The following is a 15143-nucleotide window of genomic DNA, read 5'->3' on the forward strand; positions in this document are numbered from 1 at the left end:
CAGAGGACAAGTTGGGACATGCCCAGCTCTCCACAGTTTCTCTTATACACTCCACTGGTAAGCACTGAAAGCCGAGATAGGCATGTCCCAACTTGTCCTCTGGCACTCCGAAACGGAGGTGTTCCTTTGTCTCGCTTCATCAGCGAATCGGTCGTGACACGCGAAGCCTCCGCGCGGCTTTCCATGACAAACTGTCTTGTTAAAAGTGAAATCTGCCAGGAAATGGCTGATGTCCAGCTCTTGTGATAACCAAAGAAATTGCACACGACGGTCCCGGCTCCACACAGCCATCTGTTTAGAAATGATGTGGTGGTTTCTGCCTCTCGATGGCGGCGCTGCGCGTCGTGCGCCATTGTGGGCCGTCCTTAAAGCTGTAGTAACACTCCTTATTCACTGTGAAGCCCGTAAAATTTTCACCGAAAGCCAAATAAATTTTTCGAATGGTTTCCAGCTGCCAGTCTCTAACAGTTTCTGAAAAAATTCTGATGGGAAAAAAAAGCCCAAATCATTCCGCCATTTCCTTGCAATGAAACAACAACGAGATGGGTGGAGCAGTGCTCACTCAAAGCCTGCCCACAGGTGAATGACGTAACCGACAGGCGTGGAAAAACTCACGCATGCGCACGAAGGTTCAAGCTTGGCTGACGTAAAAACATATGAATCAAATCCATATAGTTTTTGAAAAAAATAAAAAGGTCCGTTACTTTTCTAACAGACCTCGTATGTATACAACCCCTGGCAATAATTACGGAATCACCGGCCTCGGAGGATGTTCATTCAGTTGTTTAATTTTGTAGAAAAAAGCAGATCACAGACATGACACAAAACTAAAGTAATTTCAAATGGCAACTTTCTGGCTTTAAGAAACACTATAAGAAATCAGGAAAAATAATTGTGGCAGTCAGTAACGGTTACTTTTTTAGACCAAGCAGAGGGAAAAAATATGGAATCACTCAATTCTGAGGAATAAATTATGGAATCACCCTGTAAATTTTCATCCCCAAAACTAACACCTGCATCAAATCAGACCTGCTCGTTAGTCTGCATCTAAAAAGGAGTGATCACACCTTGGAGAGCTGTTGCACCAAGTGGACTGACATGAATCATGACTCCAACATGAGAGATGTCAATTGAAACAAAGGAGAGGATTATCAAACTCTTAAAAGAGGGTAAATCATCACCCAATGTTGCAAAAGATGTTGGTTGTTCACAGTCATCTGTGTCTAATCTCTGGACCAAATACAAACAACATGGGAAGGTTGTTAAAGGCAAACATACTGGTAGACCAAGGAAGACGTCAAAGTGTCAAGACAGAATACTTAAAGCAATATTTCTCAAAAATCGAAAATGCACAACAAAACAAATGACGAACAAATGGGAGGAAACTGGAGTCAATGTCTGTGACCGAACTCTAAGAAACCGCCTAAAGGAAATGGGATTTACATACAGAAAAGCTAAACGAAAGCCATCATTAACACCTAAACAGAAAAAAACAAGGTTACAGTGGGCTAAGGAAAAGCATTTGTGGACTGTGGATGACTGGATGAAAGTCATATTCAGCGATGAATCTCGAATCTGCATTGGGCAAGGTGATGATGCTGGAACTTTTGTTTGGTGCCGTTCCAATGAGATTTATAAAGATGACTGCCTGAAGAGAACATGTAAATTTCCACAGTCATTGATGATATGGGGCTGCATGTCAGGTAAAGGCACTGGGGAGATGGCTGTCATTACATCATCAATAAATGCACAAGTTTACGTTGATATTTTGGACACTTTTCTTATCCCATCAATTGAAAGGATGTTTGGCGATGATGAAATCATTTTTCAAGATGATAATGCATCTTGCCATAGAGCAAAAACTGTGAAAACATTCCTTGCAAAAAGACACATAGGGTCAATGTCATGGCCTGCATATAGTCCGGATCTTAATCCAATTGAAAATCTTTGGTGGAAGTTGAAGAAAATGGTCCATGACAAGGCTCCAACCTGCAAAGCTGATCTAGCAACAGCAATCAGAGAAAGCTGGAGCCAGATTGATGAAGAGTACTGTTTGTCACTCATTAAGTTCATGCCTCAGAGAGTGCAAGCTGTTATAAAAGCCAGAGGTGGTGCAACAAAATACTAGTGATGTGTTGGAGCGTTCTTTTGTTTTTCATGATTCCATATTTTTTTCCTCTGCTTGGTCTAAAAAAGTAACCGTTACTGACTGCCACAATTTTTTTTCCTGATTTCTTATAGTGTTTCTTAAAGCCAGAAAGTTGCCATTTGAAATGACTTTAGTTTTGTGTCATATCTGTGATCTGCTTTTTTTCTACAAAATTAAACAACTGAATGAACATCCTCTGAGGCTGGTGATTCCATAATTTTTGCCAGAGGTTGTATATACACTCAACAAAAATATAAATGCAACACTTTTGGTTTTGCTCCCATTTTGTATGAGATGAACTCAAAGATCTAAAACTTTTTCCACATACACAATATCACCATTTCCCTCAAATATTGTTCACAAACCAGTCTAAATCTGTGATAGTGAGCACTTCTCCTTTGCTGAGATAATCCATCCCACCTCACAGGTGTGCCATATCAAGATGCTGATTAGACACCATGATTAGTGCACAGGTGTGCCTTAGACTGCCCACAATAAAAGGCCACTCTGAAAGGTGCAGTTTTATCACACAGCACAATACCACAGATGTCGCAAGATTTGAGGGAGCGTGCAATTGGCATGTTGACAGCAGGAATGTCAACCAGAGCTGTTGCTCGTGTATTGAATGTTCATTTCTCTACCATAAGCCGTCTCCAAAGGCGTTTCAGAGAATTTGGCAGTATATCCAACCAACCTCACAACCGCAGACCACGTGTAACCACACCAGCCCAGGACCTCCACATCCAGCATGTTCACCTCCAAGATCGTCTGAGACCAGCCACTCGGACAGCTGCTGAAACAGTCGGTTTGCATAACCAAAGAATTTCTGCACAAACTGTCAGAAACCATCTCAGGGAAGCTCATCTACTTGCTTGTCGTCCTCATCGGGGTCTCGACCTGACTCGAGTTCGTCGTCGTAACCGACTTGAGTGGGCAAATGCTCACATTCGCTGGCGTTTGGCACGTTGGAGAGGTGTTCTCTTCACGGATGAATCCCGGTTCACACTGTTCAGGGCAGATGGCAGACAGCGTGTGTGGCGTCGTGTGGGTGAGCGGTTTTCTGATGTCACTGTTGTGGATCGAGTGGCCCATGGTGGCGGTGGGGTTATGGTATGGGCAGGCGTCTGTTATGGACGAAGAACACAGGTGCATTTTATTGATGGCATTTTGAATGCACAGAGATACCGTGACGAGATCCTGAGGCCCATTGTTGTGCCATACATCCAAGAACATCACCTCATGTTGCAGCAGGATAATGCACGGCCTCATGTTGCAAGGATCTGTACACAATTCTTGGAAGCTGAAAATGTCCCAGTTCTTGCATGGCCGGCATACTCACCGGACATGTCACCCATTGAGCATCTTTGGGATGCTCTGGACCGGCGTATACGACAGCGTGTACCAGTTCCTGCCAGTATCCAGCAACTTCGCACAGCCATTGAAGAGGAGTGGACCAACATTCCACAGGCCACAATTGACAACCTGATCAACTCTATGCGAAGGAGATGTGTTGCACTGCATGAGGCAAATGGTGGTCACACCAGATACTGACTGGTATCCCCCCCCCCCCCCCCCCCCCCCTTGGCCTTTTATTGTGGGCAGTCTAAGGCACACCTGTGCACTAATCATGGTGTCTAATCAGCATCTTGATATGGCACACCTGTGAGGTGGGATGGATTATCTCAGCAAAGGAGAAGTGCTCACTATCACAGATTTAGACTGGTTTGTGAACAATATTTGAGGGAAATGGTGATATTGTGTATGTGGAAAAAGTTTTACATCTTTGAGTTCATCTCATACAAAATGGGAGCAAAACCAAAAGTGTTGCGTTTATATTTTTGTTGAGTGTATATATAAAAATAATGAATGGTAGTGTATTCCATTGAGAAATTGGGGTGACAATGACTGATGGAGAACAGCAGTGAAAGTGGTTTGTAACTGGGCAATGTTTTGATTAACAGAAGGCATTGAAATTGTATTTGTACAGGGGATTATGTGTTTGAAATTTAGAGAACTGCTTGGTGTAAGATTGACAGTGGGGAGCTAATAATTTAATAACTTCAGCCAACACCAACCATAACATCATAACATCACCATAACCATATCATCAGCTAACCAAATCTCTCTATCACAATCACACATTTTGAATGGAATCTATGGGGTTTATGTTACTGTGAAAATAATATGATCACAGTCAGGGATTATGATTAAACATATGTGATAGTGATGACAAGCTTAGGACATTTTGACCCAGTATGGATAGCTCTAACAGACTATTGCACAGCAGAAATTAACAGAAGAAAAGCTGTAGTTTTGAATTACTTGTCAAAATGTTCACATTTCTGATCGCAGAGTGTGGTTTTGAGCTCTGTAAATGAAAAAAAAGGAGAAGAACTAGCAATGAAAAACAAAGTGACTGTTCCATAAAATGTCAGAAAATGGTGAAATATGTCGATCAGTGTTTCCAAAAGCCGACAACCACCTCAAAAGTCTTGTTTTGTCCACAACCCAATAATATTCAGGTTATTTTCAGAGAGGTACAAAGAAACTAGTAATGAAACCACAAATAAATTCACATTTAAGAAGTAGAAATCAAGACTCCATTGTTGTTATTTCAAAAAATTATTCAAAAACTTAATTGATGATGCAAATGGTGATTGACTTTGTATTTGATTAATCATACATTAATTGTTGCAGTTGTGTGAGGTGAGATCAGCAGTAGTTTACTTTTTGCTATTTCATTTTTGTTAATGATCAATATTTTAAAGTTAACTCAAGAACGTTCTGCTTCTGAGGTAGATGATTACTGCTCCTGAATCTACCAGCACTTTAAGATGCTTTGCATGGTGATCATTGCCAGCTAACCTCTCACTTCTGAGTCCACCATATAAACAGTAATATGCCAAGGTCAAGATCACACATCTCCTTAAGACGATAACACAATTACAAAACTAATTCCAACTCTTTTTCACACTGCATCATACTTTACACACAGATTATTTAAGGTGTAAATAACAAAGTGGAGTGGGACACACCCCAAATGTGCTTGCACTGTGCTGTTTAGACTGTGTGCAATACATCATCATGTTCTTTTTTCTTTAACTTGTCAGTCATCTGTACTCTGTGTATTGCATATGCTATTTTGCGCATGCTCATGTTTTATGCTCTGTACAGTGTGCATGATTCATTTTTGCTTTCTTTTGTTCGTGTTTAATCTTTATTCTTTTTCAGCTGTTCTCTTTTTTTTGTCACTTGCCACTGTACTTCCAATTTTCTTTCTGTTTTTACATCCTCCAGCTTCTTTTCCATTCTCTCTTATTCTGTCTCTCTCTGCTGTCTTGCTCTCTTTCTTAAACAGAGTGGCTTCACTCCTCTGCACATCGCAGCTCACTATGGTAACGTGAACGTCTCCACCCTGTTGCTGAACAGAGGAGCTGCCGTGGATTTCACAGCCCGGGTAGCGCTGATCGTCTTTTTTTGTACTACTGTCACACCTGACAGTCAGGCCCATAAGTATTTGGGCAGTCATTTTTCATTTTCAGTCATTTGTCATTTTTGTGTTTTTTGCCTCTGTAATTCCTAAATGGTTAATGGAATATATTTTGTTAAATCCTTTGAATTAAAGCTGAACTTGCGCATTGCCCGTGAGGATCCATGGGCTCTAGACTGGTTAGTGTTTATAAAATAAGTAGCTGACATTTTTCAAGGGTGGTAATAAATTATGCATTTTCTAAAATGAGTTGGAATGCCATCTGAGTCCAGAATGATTTAAGACCTTACACCTCAACAGTTTTTAGAAGAAGTAAACCCTTTTATTTCCCGGTAATTAAGTATTTTTTATGTTAATTTACTGTCTTAATGTGTTTAGAAATTGCTTAGGTTCTTGTTATCATATACACACTATCATTATTATTATCATCATTATCATCATCATTATATTTTATTATTACTTATATTTTGTCATTTTATTTTTAAATGGACCACAATGGAAATGTTTTCACTTTCTTGTGTCATCCATGTATTTTATTAATGTATTTACAAATATTATGTAGTTACATTGTACTTACTAAATAAAATCAAACACGCACACATTTAATATATAGATTTACTGCCCCCTGCTGGAATGGCATGTGAGTCCAGAATAGGGATGGGTATTGATAAGATTTTATCTATCAATGCCATTATCGATTCCGCTTATCGATCCGATTCCTTATCGATTCCCTTATCGACACCTCTTGTGAATTTTCTATGTACTAAAAGTAGGCTTTACAGGTTTTCTGTGTCAACAACATTTTAAATTGGTCACTGGATCCTTGATCTCTGGACATAAATAAAAATAAATAAAGTCTGTAGTTTTTGTCAAAAGCTTTTCCTTTCAAACATTTTGGCATGAATGTCACTCCATACCTTTGAGCCGAGCTCAGCCGGCTGCTGCACGTCAGTGCAGGACTTCTGGTTTTGGGAGGAAAAAAAACGTTTTGATCGATTGCAGTTTGTTTGTATTACAGTGTTTGGAAAGAGGCCTCATTTGATTTAAACGGCGTTTCGCTTTGAATTTATTAATTCCGACTGGACTCAATCATTCTAACTTGACTCTGCAGAGAGCCGCGCAGCGTTTGGAGCTGTATGAACAGAACGGAGGACGATTCTTGTTTCTTTCTCGCAACAAGACAGGAGTCCGTTAGTGACTTAAACTGCACAAAAGTGACTCACGATTGACATATTCAGGGATGAAAGTGGTGAAAAACAAAAAAAGCTGAAACCCAAAATTACCCCCAACACCACCTGCACGAAAATGTTTGAATTCTACAAGCTCTGAAATGCAATCTGGGACTATTCCAGACAATAAACTGCAGTGAGTGCAGCATCCAATTTGGTGAGAAAAAAACAACTTTCCTTATTCATATTCATTCCAGTAGTATTCTGCTCTTACTAGGATGCAGCAGTTTTCTAGCTTGGCAGATAGTTCTGGAGAAAATCACACTGTTACGTCTCAAGAAATTAACAAATTGAAAATATGGTTTGACCGAAACAAATTGTCATTAAACTTAAATAAAACAGGGATGAAGTGGAGGTGTAAGAGCCACTAGGTGTTCACAGGAAACAGTTATTTATTTCTATATCTATTTATTGTTTTTCGTTGTTAGTTGGTTTTATATTTTCTGTTGTGTTTTATTTCATCAGGTTCTTTTTGTCTCTTTCTCTAAAATTATATTGTAGCATTATTAGTTATTATGAGTTATTATTACTATTATTGTTGTTGCTATCATTAATGTATGAATAAAAATAAATTAAAAACATTACAATTTGACTCTTTTACGACAACGAACACTGAGCCATTAATTGTTATACAGAAAACAAATGCACACAGACGTGCTTAGATGCAAACAGCTTAATGTTAACTTTAACATTGAAAACGCCATAGACATGCTAACTCGTTAGCATCAGTCCCGTTTTTAAGTTATAAAATCCATCTATCAACTGTTTCAGAAGACCATAACAGGTTGGTTTAACATAAAAAAAGGCTAATATTACTCACAGACATATGCTCTTGAGGGTTTTACTGGGGAAAAATTAAGATAAAGTGAAATGAATCAATGAAGCAGCAGATCGAAGCACTGCATCAATCTGCAAATCACTGCTTAGATTGTTTCAAGGTTCAAAGCAAAGCTGCACTGCAGAAAAGTTCATTACAGACCGGCGGCAGGGTCTGTAATCAGTGTAGAGAAATGACCATTTTCCTGACAAACACCCCCAAAAACAACAGCCACTCTGAAGGACCGATAAGGGAATCGTTAAGCAAAAAGGTTATTGATGTCGGTGGATCAAATCATTTCTTAACGATACCCGAAAGGAACCGGTTCTCGATACCCATCCCTAGTCCAGAATGTAATTATCAATGTGCATTGTCCAGTGTTAGCTAGTATCCGTTGTTTCAACAAAAATATTAGTCCTATCAACTTCCCGTTTTCGCGGCGTTCATCCTTGACCCAAAATACATAACCATACCAAACAGCAAATGTCAGCTCTCCCCAGTTTCTCTGTGATGGAAGTTATATGCACACACGCATGCATGCAGAGCTCTTTGTCTTTTCTGCATTCTACCGCAAGCAGGTGCTTATATTTTATATTGCACTACACTTCTCACTCATGGTAACAGCAACATGACACTTAACTAAACTGACTAAACCAATTGAACTCCAAAAACACAATAAATCAATAACACTAACAACACTGTTAAAATAACATGAACCACTATAACAATTAAAACCCCCAAACCCTGAACTCCCATGGTGCATTGCAGTACAACATCCATTGTTTCAACTTTCAACTTTCCATTTTCGCACTGTTTATCCTTAACCCAAAATACATAAGCATACCATATGGCAAATGTCATCTCTCCCCGGTTTCTCCATGATTGAAGCCATGCACACGCACGCATGCACACACACAGAGGCCACTTGGGTATTATAATATAGATTTCTGCACTACAAACGCATCTTCATTCATTCATTCACTTCCTATACTCACTTATTCCAGTTAAAGGTCGCGGGGGCTGGAGCCTGTCCCAGCAGTCACTGGGCAAGAGGCAGGGTGCACCCTGCACAGGCAAGCACATATTCAGTGACAGTTTATTTAAACAGCGCCAAATGAAAAAAGTAATCTCAAGACACTATACAAAATAAAGTCTAGACCAGACATGTACATAACTGGTGCTCAGGTGCTTGTGTAATTAAAAATAAATGACATGTAGCAGAAAGCACAAAGGGAAGTGCTTCTCAGGAGGAAAGCGATGATGACAGATTACAGAGAAAGCGCTCCCTTCCTTGTTTTCTGCTGAGCCAGATGTCTGCATGCCTAGTCTAGACCTTACCCACACCATGAGCAAACACATTAGTGAAATGGTAAGAAAAATGCCCCACAGTGTTTTTTGGTTACAGAAATAAACCTCAAGCACACAAAACTCAATGGGTGACCATCTGCTATGGCCAAACTAACCAATAAAATAATGCAACACAGAACTGTCAGAACATGTAATGACAGAAATTTTTCAGCTAAGCAACCACATACAGTGTGTGCAATAAAAGATGGATGAAAACACAACCAGGAGGTTAAGATTATTGTCCCATTACATTACATTACTACATTAGTAAGTCAGTGATTATAGTGATATCAGATAGCCTATTGAAGTTGTACATTCCCCAGTTCTCATCCCAACCATAATGCATGTACCACAGGATGGCCCCATGTCCTGGAAGCAAGTTCTGGACTTCAAAAGTTCCAGTGTAGACTGCACACATCTCAGTGCAGTGTAGTCTCAATCAGACATGATGCAGCATGAGTTCATCCCAACTTACCTAATTGAGTGCCGCACACATTTTGCTTGTTTTATTTTCAGCTCCATTGTGGTTGTGTACAGAAGCAAAATGACAGACATTGTGCCACTGTCCAAGTACTTATGGACCTGGTTGTATGTGCACATTCTGTGAGACATTTGCACAGAACTTTGTTGAAAATATCAATGTAATATGGGAAAGGAATTATCTTAAAATCATGTTAAACCCTTAACTATATCATTTGTCTTGATGTCATTTTTTCCCCTGACTTCAGGGTAAGTGTTAATTAGATAATTTCATTGTGTTTTGTTGCTCTCACAAGCCTCAAAGGTGTGAGACCTGCTAATTGTTCTCAGAAAGACAACAGTCAAAGCAGTTCTTTTGCATGTCATGCATATGAATTCATTGATTTATTTCTTTCTTTGCGGTGGAAATGTTTCACTATTGTGGTAAAGTTATTTTTCAATTATTCTCCCACAGAATGGAATAACGCCTCTCCACGTAGCCTCCAAGAGAGGTAACACCAACATGGTGGTCCTGCTGTTGGATCGAGGGGCTCAGATAGATGCTAAAACCAGGGTGAGATTCTAATTTCATGCATGCGTATTATGATGAGTGAAGATTCTTTTGCTGCTTTCTGGTGATTGATTTTTAAGATAATCAGCAGCAATAGGGGACCGCAGTTTTGGTTGAACCCTGCGTGATATCGCGGTATTTGACCACTTACGGGGACCTCTGCTCTGTTGCCCAGTATATACACAGCGTAACTTCACACGGATAAATAGGGTATTGTTATGTTTTCGGCTGCAATCACCAAAGCAATCGAGAAAAGTATTATGTTTCGGTTCCCAGTGGTGAAAGAAAGACGACGCGAGTGGGAGATGTTGTGTCGGTAATTGTTAGCCTACACAGCTAACCAGAGTAGCTCCGTTCTCTCACCTGCAAAACCTCTTTGACATGTTTGTGCTCCGGGTCATAAACAAACCGCAACGCATGTCCAATTTCCCACTGCTTTGTCACTTTTTCCTTTGCATTTTCACTTTGTTTGCATGTAATTTGCCCAAAAACCCATTGAAAATGCCGTGGTGTGTACCCCGGGAGTAGAGAAATTACATTGTATGCATCATATTTTACCCCTTTAGCGTACTCCCTCAAATGAGACTGCGGTGCCCAATTAAGGTAACCAGCGAGATAGTGATTATTCTCAGAATAGAGTAAATGACTGTCTGCATGTATATTTGTTCCTAAGGACGGACTGACCCCCCTACACTGTGCAGCCAGGAGTGGACACGACCCAGCCGTAGAGCTGCTGCTGGAGAGAGGCGCCCCAATCTTAGCCAGAACCAAGGTACCATGCACCAGTTTTTGCTTTGTGTAGCCCAGAGTTATTCCAACACACATTTCATAGGTGTGAAGTAGAACCTAAAACTCAGCCACTGGGAGGTTGAAAATCATTTACTTTGCAGTTGTAGTAGACTTGACAGCTTGAGCTCAAATAAAACCATGTGGTACAATCATTCAGTTGATTATTTTCGCATCCAACATCCAAAAGTTCATCAACAGCCAAGCACAACCTTCCAAAACCCCCTCTTCCCCGTTTCATCCCTGCAGTGTGTTTTGTGTCTACCACTAGCTTTCCTCCCACTTGCCCAACATTGGCTGAACAATTTGCTACCTTGATGAATTAAATAACACTAGGCAGAAAGATATGTTGAGTAATTCTCATCCAGAATAATCACATGCTAAATTTATGTCCAATTTTCAATATGATGATGAATGGTGATAAAATTATCTGTAGTTGCAAGTAAGTACCACGTAAAATAATTATTGGCTTTTATAGGAACATAAGAATAGAATCTTAGTGCAAAACCATACATTGGAGAACTCATTGATGGTTGTAATAATGTTGAATCCTCTGTGCATTTTTTCAGCACCGTATTTTAAAATTTTCTACACTTTTGCATCCATTGTTCCATCCTCCCCATTGTCCCCACACAGAACGGATTGTCCCCTCTGCACATGTCGGCCCAGGGAGACCATGTCGAATGTGTGAAGCTGCTGCTGCAGCACAAGGCGCCCGTTGATGATGTGACACTGGACTACCTGACGGCGCTGCATGTAGCAGCTCACTGTGGCCACTACAGAGTCACCAAGTTGCTGCTGGACAAGAAAGCCAACCCCAATGCACGAGCCCTGGTAAGGATTGCTAGACATTTGACAAGTGTCGGAAGGTGATGGTCTTGTGGGTAAGCAGTGGGCTTGAGGTTTGAACCAAGGCCAAATAAATCCTCGGGTCAAACCCCCGTCTGGCTGGAAAATCACTAAGGGCCCTTGAGCAGGGTCCTTATTCTCAAGTTGTTCCTGATGTGTAGTGAGCGCTTTGCATGGCAGCACCCTAACATCGGTGTGTGTGCGTGCATGTGTGTGTGTAAATTGGTGAAAGCGAGGCATTACTGTAAAGTGCTTTGAGCATCTGATTCCGATGGAAAAGCGCTATATAAATGGAGTCCATTTACCAAATGCAGCTACACTTGGGCTGGTGTAAGTAGAAATAAAATTCCCTCTCACTCTGCAAAAAACTTAATCCATCCCAAGCCACTGATTGATGTCAGCCGTTAATTGGTTAGGGTTAGTATTTGCCATGTTCCATTTACCTTGAAAGTCATAAATTGTGACTGGGAATAACATCACACCTGAGGTAAATGGATTACATTTTCTACACTACACAGGAAATTGGAAAATAAGACGGATGCCTTCAAGATTTTGGAGTATAGAGTGCTGCAAAAATATGTGGTCCACCAAAGAGACCTAATGGAAGACGACAAATGGTTCAGATGTTACATTAATATTTCAGTTTACTCTGTTTGTAGCGCGGTGTAGCCAGACGTTGTTTTCAACATCTACCAGGTTGGCCAGTTTAGTAGCACCAGATGATGAACAACACATGCGATATTTCACGCATAAAAATACTGTAGCAACATGTCTGCAGATAGCAGTAGGACAGTACTGTGTCCATGATTTCTTAAATTCACTACTGTTGCTGCTTGGAGCAGCCATCTTGTATGTGTGGTTCGACTGAGCTGAAATTCCAGGTTTAGGAGGTGTTCCTGGGAGGTGACACTGGGAAATTCCAACCTCAGAGTACAAGTACAATGCACCATTATTTGACTACTTACATACAAAATAGCAATCTTAAAAAAACTACCAAGAAATTACGGCAATGAAGAGCCCTCCATTACAGAGATATAATTTACTGTAGCAAACAGATACATAAACACAAATGCTAATACAAAATATGTAATCAGTCTTCTAGTTTTTTCTTCTAATGAGAAAATTATTGAATGACCATGAGCTGCCTTTCAGTTATGCTTGGCCAGTCACGATATGGAAAGTCCACATCTCCTTAAATATTAGATATTTTTCTTTTTTCTTTTCTTATTTTTTCTTATTAGCAACAATAATATCCAGCAAACATGAGCACTATAATAAACAGACAGAAACATTAGAAGTTTGTAAAATATGTGATTCTTTAGATAAAAGATCTGTTGTATTTTTACTTTATTCTGTTCATTATTTTTATGGACAGAATTTCTAGGCGCAGCCAGGGTGTAGAGGGGGTCTGGTTTGGGAATCACAGAATCTCGTCTCTGCTGTTTGCGGACGATGTGGTTCTGTTGGCTTCGTCAAATCAGGACCTTCAGCGTGCACTGGGGCGGTTTGCAGCCGAGTGTGAAGCGTCCGGGATGAAAATCAGCACCTCCAAATCCGAGGCCATGGTTCTCGACCGGAAAAAGGTGCTTTGCCCTCTTCAGGTCGGTGGAGTGTCCTTGCCTCAGGTGGAGGAGTTTAAGTATCTCGGGGTCTTGTTCACGAGTGAGGGACGGCTGGAGCGTGAGATCGATAGACGGATCGGTGCAGCATCTGCAGTGATGCGGTCGCTGTATCGAACCGTCGTGGTGAAGAGAGAGCTGAGTAGGGGGGCAAAGCTCTCGATTTACAGATCGATCTACGTTCCGATCCTCACCTATGGTCATGAGATTTGGCTGATGACCGAAAGAACGAGATCGCGAGTACAAGCGGCCGAAATTATTTTCCTCCGCAGGGTGGCTGGACGCTCCCTTAGAGATAGGGTGAGGAGCTCGGTCACTCGGGAGGAGCTCGGAGTCGAGCCGCTGCTCCTCCACGTCGAAAGGAGTCAGTTGAGGTGGCTCGTGCATCTTTTCCGGATGCCCCCTGGACGCCTTGCTGGAGAGGTGTTCCGGGCACGTCCCACTGGGAGGAGGCCCCTGGGAAGACCCAGGACACGCTGGAGGGACTACATCTCTCGGCTGGCTTGGGAACGCCTTGGGGTTCCCCCGGAGGAGCTGGGGGAGGTGTGTGGATCGGGAGGTCTGGGCGGCTTTGCTTGAGCTGCTGCCCCCGCGACCCGACTCCGGATAAAACGGAAGAAAATGGATGGATGGATGGATAACAGCAAGAAGGACGTGGGATCGCTTCCTGCCCTTTCTGTGTGGAGTTTGCATATTCTCCCTATGTCTGTGTGGGTTTCCTCTAGGCACTCCGGTTTCTTCCCACAATCAAAAAAAAAAAAGTTGTTTATTTAGGGTCTGCTCCTTTCTCTACCCCTGACCAAGGCAGCGTCTCTACATCTGGAGTTGGTCTCCGGGCACCGGACTGTGGCTGCCCACTGCTCCTACTGGTTGGATTGTGTCTAACTGTAATTAAGATGGGTTAAATGCAGAGGACAAATTTTGTTGTATGTACAATGACAATAAAAAGGCTGTATTTTTTATTCTATTTTGACTTATGTTTAAGTGGCTTGGAAGGAGAATAAGGATGTGGATTGCAAACAGCCAGAAGGGGCAGAAATTGATGGGCACCTGATGCCTCTTCGGTCCTTGGCTGAAACTGACATTCATTTTATTCATAGCATACAAGTGTTTTACAAACCTGGTTTTTAGCAATGATTTGTTACAGCATAAACAGTCACACTGTACATGCTGTATAATGGACACGTCTGTTTCTGTCTCTCTCAGAATGGTTTCACTCCTCTTCACATTGCCTGCAAGAAGAACAGGGTGAAGGTGATGGAGCTGTTGGTCAACTATGGAGCCTCCATCCAGGCTATTACTGAGGTGAAACACTTTGTGGGACACAGTCTAGGTGTGTGAACATAAGACTGGAAATGTGGCAGAATGTTTGTAAGCTCATGTTTTCTTCTTCTTGCCCTTTCTTTGTAGTCTGGCCTTACTCCCATCCATGTAGCTGCCTTTATGGGCCACCTCAGTATTGTTCTTCTTCTGCTGCAGAATGGAGCTTCTCCGGACATCCGTAACATTGTGAGTACTGATGAGTGTTTTGGTCATCATGAGTGTCTGCATTTAAAAGGCCTTATTTTAATCAGTGTGTCTCATGTGTTCTGTGTTTTTGTTGCAGCGTGGCGAGACCGCGCTCCACATGGCAGCTCGGGCAGGACAGATGGAAGTGGTTCGCTGTTTACTGAGAAATGGTGCTTTGGTTGATGCCATGGCCAGAGTGAGTCAGCTGTCACATCAGGACAGGCGATTGATATTTTGTTCTTGTTTGTGATCAATATTTCATCTAAGGAACTACAGTGGTCAATGAGAAAGTGCAGCACCAGTTCATTTCAATTATTT

General features: G+C 41.4%; 1 protein-coding gene across 1 annotated transcript in view; it reads left to right on the top strand.

Annotated features, from left to right (window-relative positions):
- Nucleotides 1–15143, top strand: part of LOC117525508 (ankyrin-2-like) — a 199307-nt gene that overhangs the window by 88621 nt on the left and 95543 nt on the right. The window contains 7 exon segments of the mRNA XM_034187364.1: nucleotides 5508–5606; nucleotides 9967–10065; nucleotides 10736–10834; nucleotides 11485–11682; nucleotides 14523–14621; nucleotides 14727–14825; nucleotides 14923–15021. Of these exon segments, the coding sequence (XP_034043255.1) occupies nucleotides 5508–5606; nucleotides 9967–10065; nucleotides 10736–10834; nucleotides 11485–11682; nucleotides 14523–14621; nucleotides 14727–14825; nucleotides 14923–15021 (792 nt within the window).

This window comes from Thalassophryne amazonica, chromosome 15 (genome assembly GCF_902500255.1).
Source record: "Thalassophryne amazonica chromosome 15, fThaAma1.1, whole genome shotgun sequence".
NCBI classification, from domain to species: domain Eukaryota; kingdom Metazoa; phylum Chordata; class Actinopteri; order Batrachoidiformes; family Batrachoididae; genus Thalassophryne; species Thalassophryne amazonica.